Source organism: Schistocerca piceifrons, chromosome 5 (assembly GCF_021461385.2).
Source record: "Schistocerca piceifrons isolate TAMUIC-IGC-003096 chromosome 5, iqSchPice1.1, whole genome shotgun sequence".
Taxonomy (NCBI): Eukaryota; Metazoa; Arthropoda; class Insecta; order Orthoptera; family Acrididae; genus Schistocerca; species Schistocerca piceifrons.
In genome coordinates, this window is record NC_060142.1 from 350674247 (window position 1) to 350688778 (window position 14532).

Below are 14532 nucleotides of genomic sequence, written 5' to 3' on the forward strand. Positions count from 1 at the left end.
ATTGATTGTAGTATTACTGCTATACATCCAGTAGCACAGTTAAGCTAGTTTCCTCAAAGTTATTGATATTAATGTGCTAGCTACCATTTTTACATGTGGGCAGGTGAAACATATTGACAGTTCTATTTACAGTTCTAATTACAATTCATTAGAAAATATCCGTTTTTGTTGCACTGCCAGTCTTTTAACTGACACATGTGTAAAGGACAAAATAACAATTTGGCAGACAGCATTAGTTTTCTGACGATTCCACAATAAATGTGAAATGCTTTATTGCATTATTATATAAAAAAAAAGAAAAATAAGAAATCCATTTCTACCCATAAGATTTGGTTTTTAGGGAAAGAAATTGTTTATATTTTATGGCTCTTGCTTCATCCAGTACACATTGAATGAAGTTATATGTTGAAGCAATTGAAACTTGTGCATAACATCTTTCATTATAGTCATATCAATAAGAGTACAAATAAAATGAATCTCACACATCATTTTTTGAAGTAGACGATGATTCTTGCACATTTCTGTGAGATGGTGATTTTCCATTTTTTCTTTATGTGTTGAGAATGGAAGAAAATCAAAAATTGATGGTACTGTACCTGGCTTCAGTTTCCTTCTGATACCAAATGCCTAAGTGTCAAAACGTTCAGATGAAAACTGTTTGCTGCATAGTACTGTGTGGTCATTTGGTTTAAAATTGTCACTGTTCAACACAAAGGTCCAAACATCCCTTTGTACTTCAACTTTGGGAAAATTGTAACCAGTTAGAGAATAGGGAAAAACAAGTTAAGAAACTGAACACTAGAAAGAAAGGCATTACAATTAATATTTTATAAATTGCTGCAAGAATTTTTACAATGTAGATATACACTGTAATGCTGTTTATCATTCACTTTACAACATTTAGACACAAATAAGTACCCTCAAATAGATGATCATTCACATCTGCTTGGTGATGATATCATTCCTTTGCCCTAGTGTGTTAATATACTGTCTTAATCTCAAAAATGTATTCACAAATATTTTTGTATTATTAACAGAATGAAATACTGCTTCCTTTTACGTATCCTTCAGTGCAACCAAACACTGCATGATATCTCAAAATTGTAATAAAGCAGTTGCACTTGAGAATACTACGATTAAGGTAAACTGAATTGTATTTCATAAGTCACTTTCAAATACATAGATTGCACATACAATCACAGAAACTCAACTTCTTGAGTCTGCAGCTCATGGTCTCGTGGTCGCGATCTCGTTGCCCAAGCACGGGGTCCTGGGTTCGATTCCTCTCTGGTTCAGGGACTTTCACCTGCCTTGAGATGACTGGGTGTTTGTGTTGTCCTCATGATGGGGAATTTGTTCGGGCACTGATAACTGTGCAGTTAAGCGCCCCACAAACCAAACATCATCATCATCATCATCAACTTCTTGAAGCCTCCTGCCCTGAGCCACATGATTTAGATGTTAGTTTCAGTATAATGATGTCATGCACAGTCGATGTTATCAATTATCTATGCTATTTACCATGAGGGCAGTCTGAAAAGTGCTCAGCCTGATAGTGAAAATGATTATTTATAATTTCCAAGAAGTTGATGTCTTCTACTAACAATATACAGGATGTTACAAAAAGGTACGGCCAAACTTTCAGGAAACATTCCTCACACACAAATAAAGAAAAGATGTTATGTGGACATGTGTCCGGAAATGCTTAATTTCCATGTTAGAGCTCATTTTAGTTTCGTCAGTATGTACTGTACTTCCTCGATTCACCGCCATGATTTCATATGGGATACTCTACCTGTGCTGCTAGAACATGTGCCTTTACAAGTACGACACAACATGTGGTTTGTGCATGATGGAGCTCCCGCACATTTCAGTCGAAGTGTTCGTACGCTTCTCAACAACAGATTCGGTGACCGATGGATTGGTAGAGGTGGACCAATTCCATGGCCTCCACGCTCTCCTGACATCAACCCTCTTGACTTTCATTTATGGGGGCATTTGAAAGCTCTTGTCTACGCAACCCCAGTACCAAATGTAGAGACTCTTCATGCTCGTATTGTGGATGGCTGTGATACAATACACCATTCTCCAGGGCTGCATCAGCGCATCAGGGATTCCATGAGACGGAGGGTGGATGCATGTATCCTCGCTAACGGAGGACATTTTGAACATTTCCTGTAACAAAGTGTTTGAAGTCATGCTGGTACGTTCTGTTGCTGTGTGTTTCCATTCCATGATTAATGTGATTTGAAGAGAAGTAATAAAATGAGCTCTAACATGGAAAGTAAGCGTTTCCGGACACATGTCCACATAACATATTTTCTTTCTTTGTGTGTGTGGGGTGTTTCCTGAAAGTTTGGCCGTACCTTTTTGTAACACCCTGTATATTTATCCAGTGGTGTCCCAATGCCACTATCCCCTCTCTGTAGCATTCCTCCGTAAGTACTGCAAAGTACCTGTCTGCAGCCACAATAGCTTCCTCAATTGGATGAAAAGCACTGACCAGCGAGGAATTTCTTCAGTCTTTAGAATAGATGGAAATTCGAAGGAGCTAATTCTGGGGAACAGGGTGGATGTTCCAGAACTTCATAGTGCAGATGTCTGTTTCCCCATTGCTAATACACTTTTGTGGACAGCAGCATTTTCCTGATAGAAGATGATTTTTTTTCCTTCTTTAAGCTGGGTCTGTTTTTGCAAATGCTTGCATCTTGGTCATTAGAAGTTGAGATTAGTATTCCACCATTATGGTTTTAGCTTTTTTAAGATATTCAATCAGCAAGATTGCTTTCACATCCCAAAACAGTGACACTATGGCCTTTCCCACCAATGGCATTGCCCTTGCCTACTTTGCACCTGAAGAACCTATTTCTACCCCTGGCAGAGACTGCTGTTGCTTGCAGATGCCTAGTGGTAAATCCATGTTTCATCCACTGTCACATATCAAACAAAAAGTACTTCTGTTTTTCTTAAAACACACCAAGCACTTTTTGGAAAGGATTGTGTGAATGCATTTGTGACCTGCAGTCAGCAAATGTGGCACCCATCTTCCAAAAAGCTTTCTCCTGTTCAATTCCTGGTGCAAAATGTGACCAACATGTTCCTTTGATACCCCTAAGGCATTAGTAGTTTCAGGCACATTTATATGCCAATCTTCCAACATCACATCATGCACTTTGTCCACAATTTCTGGCGTGCTTGACAATTTCTGGACGTCACCCACACGGATCATCTTGGATGATTTCATGGACACATTTAAATTCGGCTGCCTATTTCTTCACAGTGGAAATTGAAGGTGAACAGCTGCCATACACATTTACTAGCCAAGACGAATTTCAGTCAGTATTAAACCTTCTTTTGCAAAGAGTTTAATCACTGCATGATACTCAATATTATTCATTTTTAACACCACCTGCACAACTACTTCAGATGACTACCTACAATCAGTTGCTGCCTGAAATGATATGCCATTTTACATGACAGCCACTAACAAGTTTAGCAACGTAAGGAGAGAAAAATCACACAAGTAGTGCTGTGATCTCTGGGCAGACAGCCCTAATATGTTGGTTTGTGTTTCGTTAACAATCAGCACAGATGAAATGGAACTGTGGAAAAAACTTGTTTTTGCAATTCAAACAAGGTGATTTTACTGAGCACTCATTGAAAGAATGTGTTGCCCTAGTAGACTGTCAGATTAAAAGCATTCTTTGATAATGAGGTTGCTGTTGTGTGCAATGAGTGACAACAAATTAATTGTGTGTTGAGGAGATGGTCAATTTGGAACAATCATATGGTTGACCTTTGCAGTCTTGGGTTCACCTAGCACAGAAATATTCATGGGTTTGAGTCCTATCTAGAGCACGGATGAAGGTTTCGAATGTGATGTTACTTAAGTAAGTACCTACTCCAAATGCATTACACTATAGGAGCATATTTAATACAATGGATTGAAACACAGTGTTTTCTAAATGTATCAGAAAGTTACTTGTAGAATAACTTTTATTTGAACCTCATTTGTTGAAGCTGTCTAAGTGGATTACATCTGGAAAGCAAACAATAATAAAAGTAATACATGTCTAATAATAGTGTGAAGCAAACATTATCAACAATGAACGTCTCAGTGTAAAACAAACTTGAGGTATTCGGGAAGATAGAAACAACATTTAATGGAATCTAAAAGCTCATTTTATGATTTCTATTGATTAACGAAATGGTTCTTGTCAATGGATTTCCTCTATGTTAGCACATAAAATGGAAGCTCACAGACTCATTTGTCTGCAGCTTTTGCTTCATTACAAGAGGGAAGGTAATGATTTTGTGCTCAACTTATAGTTGTTGTTTATGAAACTTGATTGGCCTATTATGAACGAAAACCCAGTGTTAGCCCTGGCAGTATCACTGCACATACTCATTACAGAGATTGAAAATATCAAGACAGGACCACCCATCTGCTGCAACAGTAAAGGCTTCAGGGGTTTTGTTCTTTTTTTCCATGGAGATGGACTTGTCCCTGTTGACTTTCTGATACATAGAATAATAAGAACTCATCTCATTACCTGTGCACATTTGGAGCTTTGAAATAGCATATGAGGAAGATTCAAAATGACAGTCTGAATGCTTTTGCAAAACAATAGTGTTAAGCCACATGCTTCAATTACTGTGGTAAAATTGGGAAAGGTGGAATCTAATATTAATACTGGGAGAGGGGAGATAGCCTGGGTTCTATTCCTGGAACCAGCACTGCTGCAAGATATCAGAACTTCATGCAAGCATCTGACCAATTTTAAACCAGCCATGGTTACACATAACATACTACTGCATAGTGTTACAAGTGAATTGAATTTATTAGTAATAGATTTACATACATAATAGAGTCTTATGCTCACGACATAGCTTTAGCTGCATTCTTCATGGAAAATGTGTTAGTTGTACCACTAAAGTTTAACTGAAGGACCAAAGCTGATTCCATTGCAAAGACTCCTAAATCTGATAATCCATATTGCTTCATTCTGGACCATGGAACATTTTTCATTCTTTTCTGTGCGCTAAATGATCTTACAACTGCATATACTAACAGAGAACAACATATTCTTGCAGCAATGCAGACATATGGGACAATGGTTGAATTTTGCTAAAGAATTGTATTGCTAATGCGACAGGGAACACATCCAATCCTGGGGATATGCCTTTCACCTGTGTTTTCTTTGTTGTCTCATCAAATATAAGCTGCACTCTGCGTAACAGACAAATTTATTACACTTTTCTCTTTTTAGGAGCAAAGGAAAATAGCATTTTTTCTGATGAAAAGCAATTTCCAGCAATAGTACTATCTTCCTTCTGTTGGGTAAGAAACTTGGTGGGATTTCCACCTTATTTTTCCCTGGCATACAAACAACTGTCAAATTGTCTTCCAGCTTCATATCTGTGAAAGCTATAGATGTCAACCAATTGTCACAAGTGATGTTTTGACTTGTCCCATGAATAGTTGTGGAGAGAGCTTTTACATAGCATGTTGACAAACTTTTGTTTGTATTTCTATCTTCCTTCTCTACATTCCGGGTGGTATCTACATATAATAATATGTTCTAGCATCACACACTGTGATCATTTTGAACACATATTTATCAGGTTTTGCATTTAGGGAAAGGATATTTGCCATGAAATACTAAAAGATGTTCATAAGTTGTTTCATATATATGAGGAGAATAACTTGAGTGGAAATTGGTTACAAAAGCTGTTCAGAGCTCGCAAATAGATCAAAATTTATGCTCTCTATTTCTCTTCTCTTATCATTAAATATTAGACAATTTGGAAGAAATCTGAACCTCAGTTGAGACACAACACATTCATACACTAGTGACACAGACCAAATTTCATCAGTGAAGAAATGCTCATATAAGCTAATCCCATTAGCTCACATATTTCTTCTCTGTCCATATCCATTCATTCATTCATTTAAGAAACCTTTGGCCAGTATATGTGAATCTCTTTTCTTTGGACTTCCTCATTTGTATGAGCTACAATCATCTCAAATCTATTTGTTTCTAATAATAATTTGAGAGCAGCTATCTCCAAATTAATGTTTTGAGCAAAGTTAGCATCATTAGGAATTTTTCACAATGCTTTGACATTGGGTCTCGCTTTTCTTTGGCAGTACTTCAGACCATAAAAATCCACTCTTACCTTTGATTGTATTCGTTGATGATGCCTCTTTCTTCTCCTTCTCATTCTCCTCCTCCTCATTCATCTCCTCCTCATCCTAATTCTGAAGTTGCAGCTTGAATCTCAGAATTATGTTCAGATTTTATTTCTAAATTATTTTCCTCACTTGGAAGTAGGTCATGTTCAATGCTACTGTCATTATCTTACTCCAACACAGTCCTCACAAACACCTCAAACCTTGTGTCTTTCATGTTTAGGTTCAACACTTGAAAATCTTATGAAAGGTAACAAAGAAGTTTCAACTAAATAAATGGTAAGAGGGGTGACTTATAATCCCAAGGATTATGCAGTATCAATTAGTGGCTGAAGGCAACTGATGAACAGCACAACTGACCTGTAACTTATTTGCACAACAATGACAAAGGAATACACAGGCATGACAGAAAAGAAAAACCATTGTAGCCAACTTTACAAAAGAAACAAGTTATTGCTGGAAGGATGTCACCACTGTTCCCATAAGAGGGTTAACATTGAAATTTTGATCCTAGTGCTGATTGTTCCTGCTGGAAGTTCTGGAGAAGGCTCATACGAAATTGTATTGTTGTATTACCCAATATTTTTGTAAGCTTACAAATCCTTCAGACCTTACATATATACATAGATAGTGATGAAAGGAGTTTTCCAAAACATATGGTATCATAGGTGAACACTTTCTCGAGAACAGTTGTGTGGACTGTCAACTTTGACTATTGAAAATGATACAATGAAGTCAGTAGATTCACATTCTATTTTGAAAGACTTTGCTAAGTTAGAGACTTGAAAAATATCAATATTATGTTTTCAACCATGGGACAAGTTGTCAGTGCATATACTGAACAATTGTAGGAATTATATATGACTTTATTAATAGACTATTTCTCATTTGTATAACCACAAATTTGTGTTTTCCTTTTCAGTTATGTACATAACAACTGTGATCATGTTTATCAATTTTCAGGTACTTTCACATCTAATTTTCTAGAATTAACTGCTCACTGATGGATTTTCTTCATATTGATGGGAAGCTATGAAAACCTCATAACTTGATCTGCCTGTGATAACCCTTTAATTCCAGTAGCCAATAACTCCATAACCAAACAGAGAATTGAAAGTGCATGGATTTCTCTAATGTACCATTAACTATGGTTCTACTATATAGTTACACACACAGTTTCTCTAATTTGTCATTGACTACTATATTATTGCACATGTAGTAGCTTTATCTGTATCAATTTATATATTTTTATGAATATAATAGAAAGAACCATCCCACATGGGAAAAATATGTTAAAAAAAGGCTGTGACTTACCAAATGAGAAAGCACTGGTAGACACAATAAAAAACTCACACACACACAGACACACACACACACACACACACACACACACACACACACACACACACACACACACACAAATTCCAAGCTTTCACAGGCCACGGTTGCTTCATCAGGAAAGAGGGAAGGAGAGGGAAAGACGAAAGGATGTGGGTTTTAAGGGAGAGGGTAAGGAGTCATTCCAATCCTGGGAGCGGAAAGACTTACCTTAGGGGGAAGGAGGGACAGATTTACGCTCGCACACACACACAGATCCATCTGCACATATACAGACACAAGCAGACATAACAGTTTGTGTGTGTTTTTATTGTGTCTATCTACCAGCACTTTATCGTTTGGTAAGTTACAGAAATTGTTTTTGCTTCTCCTGTAACATTGAGCAGAATGGAATAACAAGGTTTTCATTACCTACCATTGATATGTAACATATAACTTACACAGTGAAATAGTGTCTTACCTGTACGTAACATGTCAGCATAAAATTAGATGATATATTTTGTACTTCATCCTCACTGTTTCCATCATTCTTTCCAGTTGGAAATGGATAGCAGATTTTATGGAAGCTAGAACAATACAATAGTCTCTTTTTTTGTTTTCACTAAAATATTTTAAATATTTCAGTTATTACCTTATGTGGAAATGATTTATTTGGGGGAGGAGTGCTGAATGATTGGTCACTTGTATGGAAAAAATGTTCTCATATTCATGAATTGGCATTGTGTTACAATATATCCAATATATGAAAGAAACAAAATATCATTCAATCATACTGCCACATGCTTTTCTAATTTGTCTTCGTTTACTGTGTAATGTTATATTCGAATGACATAGTGTATATATCATTAATCAGGAAAAACATCATTCAGTTATTCTTTAAAGATAGTCATCTTGAATTAAAAGTAGCACAGCCTACTGACAAGTTTTGATGTTGTTTGAGATGGGTGGCAACTGACTGGAAGCTTATGAAACTGATGCAAAGAGAGACACTTTGTTTAGAGACCGATTGTTAACATTAATTAAGAAACTTAAAGAAATATTTTTAATTTTAAAATTAACGTCACTGAACAACATTTTGCTACCCAACAAGAAACAAAAAGTTACTCTGGGTATCTGATTTTTCGAGTGTTCATTTTTACCGTCAGCTTTTTAAAATACGGCTCGTGGCCACAGTCAGCACAAATTCATTGTAATGTTCATCCATAAGTTCAAATCATTATTGAGATTTAATTATGTTTAGTGCAGTGATTTGCAAACGTAAGTGGTCCTAAGAACTGATGTTACTGTCTTAGCACACTTCTTTGTTAGTGGTATTTTGCTTCTGGTATGTTATTACAAAATTTAATAGCTGGACAACCACTGTGTTTAGCCCTTTGCCCTCTTGCAATTCCAGTGGTTCCAACTCCACAGCTGCCAAAACCTTTATAATTGATGTAGAAATGGTATAGCCATCTACCACAACACAACATCAAATGGATTTTCCAGGAATGAAAATGAAATTTTAAAGGTCTTCAAAGTACTAAAGCTGCATTTATTTCTTCATCAAGTTTAGACATTTTACTTAAATAGTCTTCAGTTTCCACCTGAACTACAGAAAGTTTTTCTGTAATTCTCTTCAATCATTAGAATTAATATTTTAATGTGAATGTCTTTCTGTTATGAAAATTCATGTCCTATGCTAAATCAGAAAGTACTTATCCACTCCTTTGGTTACACCTCACACTATATATAAATTACCTATAGCATATCCGGTGAAAGAAGATCCCACACAGCTGCAGTGGGCTTAGCATAGCTGTTTGCACATCTACATCAACTAGTCAAATAATATGATTTTGTATACATATTTGTTACACCTCTAGACACCTTTTTGCCCACAGCCATTTGTGCTTTCTAATTGAAAGCTGGCAACAGCACAGCCAGCTGTTGGGGATCTACTTTTGTTGACTCTACTGTTGTGGATATATGGATGAAAACTCCATGAGGCTGTTCGCAGGTGACACTTTTCTATACAGGATGGTCATAATACTGGAAAATCATACCAGAATACAGGAAGACCTACAAAGGATTGATGCTTGGTGCAAGGATTGGCTGTTGACCATTGATACATACAACTGTAACATATTGCAGATGAATGAGTGGAAATCAACATTATTGTATGATTACATGATCATAAAACAGTCACTGTATATGTTAAATATTTGGGTACATGCATACAGAGTGATCAGAAAAGACAGCTGCCAGACTGAGATTCATAGGAAGGGTTGTCAGGAAGTGCAGTCCACCCATGGAGAATGAAGATTACAAAACCCTTGTTTGACTGATACTTGAATATTGCTTGTCAGTCCAGGCCCTTTACCAGACAGGACTGACAGAGGAACTAGAGAAGATCCAAAAAGGAACAATGCAAAAGCATTTGGAGATGCTCATCAAACTCCAGTGGCAGAAGCTACAAGAGAGGTGTAGTAAATTTTATTGCTAAAATTCTGAGTGTGTATGCTCCTAAAACAGCCAACCAACACATTGCTTATTACTGCATATTTTTTGTAGGAACACCATGAAGGTTAAATGAGAGAGACTCAAGCTCACATGGAGGCTCACTAACAATCATTCTTTCCATGCATCATTCACGACTGGTACTACGAAGGGGGGAAGTGACAGTGATGCACAAAGAACTCCCTGCCACACGCCACTAAGTGGTTTCACAGAGTATAGATGCAGATGATATGTTTAGCCTTCATAAAAGCTGAATATATGTAGGAAAACCTACATCTAATGACCAATTTGGGCCATCAAGTTGAGTGGACGATAATTCTTTTTCTTGATTGGGTCTATCAACTAGAAAAATCACCATACGACATTGCCTATTGGTAGCCAGGTCACCAACAATATGAAGATATGTCATCATGAAGCTCATCATTGTTCATGTCTTCTGCATAGGATTTGAGCTTTTGCTGTCTTTTGACATTTAAGTGGATGTAGTTGATACTTCTTTTAGAGCTACCTGTATAACATGTGAATACTAAAATTAAATGTTTTAATACTGAATGTTTTCTGTGCGTAGTACAATGAACAGGATGAAATCAGGATGTGATGTGTTAATGTTTGACTGCCACATCTGCTTTCACTCCTCCCCCCCCCCCCCCCAAAAAAAAAAAAGAAGTACTGAATTAACAAATTAACTGCTGATGTACACAAATTATTACGTGTATATTTAAATGTTTTACCCACCCATTTTATTTTTACTATTATTAAAATCCTAGACATTTGGGGCATTTTAAATGTAAGTCCAACCATATGTTATATTTTGATGATGGTGGTGTGGGGGGGGGGGGGGGGGAGGTGTAAAGGAAGTGACTGAGCCCTCCCCCTTTCCCAAAATCATATGCTGTATCTACTCCAGGTTTGTGTAAAACATTGCCATGTTGACAGGAGCTGCATTGGATTGGGAAAACATCCACTTACATTGTGACCACTCTGTAATACAGGGTGGTCAGAAACAGTCTGAAAAGCTTGTAAGAGCATGCAGGGTATGTTGTGCTGAGAAATAATTATAAGAAAAAAATAGGCGCATTGTGCCATTTCCAATTCAATTAGGATTGAAATTAGTCAATAAGGATGTTGCATGCACCAATTCAAACAGCCTGCCAGCAACAGTGCTGCAAACCTTTTCTCCATTTAGTTTCCTAAAGCCAGACATGAGAGAGATACAAAAACTGGACATAGGAAGGTAGCAAGGAACAAAACTGAGTCAATGGGTGAGCAGCTCACAGGCTATCATCTATGCTATGATAACAACTGATGTCAACTTTATCTGGTGGACCACTTGAATTTGTTCACATGAAGAACTGATTGGCCAACTTCAATGCTAATTAAATTGTAAACAGCACCACATTCCAATTTTTTTCTTAACAATTACTTCTCAGCACAATCTATCCTGACAAGTTTTTCAGACTGTTTCTGACTACCCCGTATAACAACAGCAAAAGATATGGTGTACTTTTTGTAGTCAAATCAGTGGGCACGAGTCCTACCCCAGTGCCTGTCCTGGCACTTCACAGGCTTGGTTTTACAATACTCTAATCTTTTTTATGGAGTTATAGTTTTTGTCCCAGTTATTATTGTTATTATGCTTATTATGACTAAGACACTTACAAACAAATATTTTTCTTTGCTGCAGGTAGCACAGAAGTTAAAGGCAGAGCATGATGCTACATCAGTGGTGTTCCTGGAGGATGGTAGAGAGGAGAAGATGCACCAGTCAGAGAAGAAGGTGTTCTCGGAGTACTTGAATCTGAGGGAGCGATCAGTGAGGAGCGCCGAAGACAGCCCTCCAGATGAGACGTTCGAGCAGACTGCCCGCTCCGCTCTCACACTGTACCAGTGCAGTGATGATGGTGGCACTTGCAAGGTTACTGAAATCAAAGCAGGGCCTCTCTACCAGAGTGATCTCATCTCCACTGTAAGTGTTACAACTTGCATCTCCAATCCTCCCCCTTCATTTCAAAACTCTTTGACCTGCTTCACCTTTGATAACAAAATCCAAATCATTTACTGCTTCCTTTACATTGATGTTGAGATATTGTCACCTACAATGAAATTTTAATAGGTTTTTAAACAGAATAGTAGTCCATAAACGACTAGAAAACAGGGTGTATGGTTGAGTTGAGAGTCCACTTCCTTGATGCAATTTTCATGACTTGTGAGCAGACTTATTGTGATGTAGCACACTAGCAGACACATCCCTAACCAACCACTGTGACAGCATATCTGTTTTAGAACAGCATCTGACTTATTTAACAGAGGAGGACATAATGTGTGTTTGAACACCCTTGAATAAAACTAAGAAAGACAAATTTATGAATTGGTGTAGTGATCCAGTCTCCTTTTCTAGAGCACTAAGGTTTATGGCTCTTGGAAGCAACTGACATTTGCACAGCATATGCCATTGTTTGATTTCAGGATTTACTCTTAATATATTGAATTCCCTCATTTCTGTACTATGAATTCAAAAGCAGGCCTTCCTCCCACGATAAAGATAGTAAAGTTCTTTTATATCTTGATTTGATAATGGAGGTTTTTTAGTAATTTCCCACCTTAATTTTAACACAGCAACACTATAGTCCTTTGGGAATTACCTACCATATAACTATGAGCAACAGCACACACAGTGGAGCCCCCCCCCCCCCCCCCCAGCTCTCCATTAAAAAAAGAATTTGCTTCATCAAGCACTATCAGTTTGAAGAGAACCAGAACTTAAGGATATTGACTTATAGGAAATGTACTTAGAGATATTTTCTGTGGAATCTCATTTCATCATTGTCTGCAAAACTAACATCTGCTGCAGTGATATCAACACATACAGACAGACACAGGGCACAGTGGAAAAAAAATCAGCTTATCAGCTCAGAGTGGATGGATGCTCAAAGAAACAGTCAACTGATACTCTTGAAGTTCTATACTCTATGTCCTTAATATTTATTTCATAAAAACAAGTGGCAAAAGTTGGTCCAGAAAACAAACTGTGTGACCATAACAAAATTCTAGGCAGAAGAGCATCAGAGTGAACCACCGAAACTGATTCTGAAACATGGAAAAGCAGATTCTGTGATGAATGGTACTGATGCAGTCATCTGAGGATAATTCTGATACATGAAGAAGTTGCTTCTTTGAGGAATGGTCTGATGAAATCAACTGGAGATAAATAATTACACATAAATAAAATCATTACTGCTGGCTTAGAACGGTCTGTTAGATAGTTACTTGTTTATTTTTCTTAAGCACATTCTTGAAGTATTACATCTAGTTTTTGATCAATGGTTGCTCAGTTTTTCTACATCTACACCCATACTCTGCAAAGCTTTGTGATTTAGATGGTAAAGAGTACTCCCCATTGTACTACATATCAGGGTTTCTTGTCATTCCATTTGCAAACAGAACGTGGGGAGAAAGACTGTTTAAGTGTCTCTGTGCACGCTGTAATCAGTCTGATCTGCAATTTACAGTCCTGTGGAAACATCACATAGAGAGCAGCAGTATATCCTTAGATTCTTCACTCAACACTGATTCTCTAAGCTTTGTACGCAGACTTTCACAGGATATTTGCCATCTATGTTCAATCAACTGCCTGCAAGTTTCTCAGAATTTCCCTGGTGCTCTCACATGCATCAAACAAACATGTGACCATTCTTGCTGTCTCTCTTTGTATGTCTGTATATCTTCAAACTCTCCTTTTTGTCTCACTTGGTGTGGCTCCCACATGTTTAGCAGTATTATAAGGTATGGGACACATGTGAGATATGCAAACAGTCTCATTTGCAGATGAATTACATTTTTCTAGTAACCTGCCTGCCTTACCAACAATTGCATCTGTGACAATTCCATTTCAAACACTCACAGCTTGTTACAGCCAGCTATTCGAATTGGGTTAACCAATTCCAGGTGCAACCCCTTGACACTGGAATCATGGACTACTACTTTCCTATGTTTTATGAAATGTACAATTACATTTCTAAACATTTAAAGCAAGTCACCAATCTTTGCAAGAGTCTGAAATCTTGATAAGATCTTACAAAATATCCATGCCACTTTTTTCTGATAGTATTTCATTTATAGATAACTACATCAACTGCAAATAGCTGACATTACTATTGATATTGTCTATTGGGTCATTAACATGGACAACAAGATTCCCAATAAACTTCTCTAGAGTACACCTGTAGTTACTTCTACATCTGTCAATGACTCACCTTTCAAGATAACATGCTGCATCCTCCCTAACAGAAATCCTCAATTCAGTCACAAATTTGATTTGATACAACATGCATATTTGTGTAACGTGTAACTTGTTTTCACAGTTCACCATACATATGTTGCATTTCTCTATTTGAAGTCAGTGTCCTGTGTTGCTTAGAGTGGTAAGGTGTTTAGGACTTCCCTAGTTTTCAACTAATGAAAGAAAGCTTCCACTCTTCTGTGCTTATAATTAAATTTGTCAAAGAATA

The 14532-nt window shown here is 37.2% G+C and overlaps 1 protein-coding gene across 4 annotated transcripts in view; it reads left to right on the forward strand.

Moving 5' to 3' along the window:
- Positions 1–14532, forward strand: part of LOC124798034 (villin-1) — a 370930-nt gene that overhangs the window by 299435 nt on the left and 56963 nt on the right. For all 4 annotated transcript variants that reach the window (XM_047261251.1, XM_047261254.1, XM_047261253.1 and 1 more), the window contains one exon: positions 11709–11990. In XM_047261251.1, the coding sequence (XP_047117207.1) occupies positions 11709–11990 (282 nt within the window). The remainder of the gene's footprint in view (positions 1–11708; positions 11991–14532) is intronic.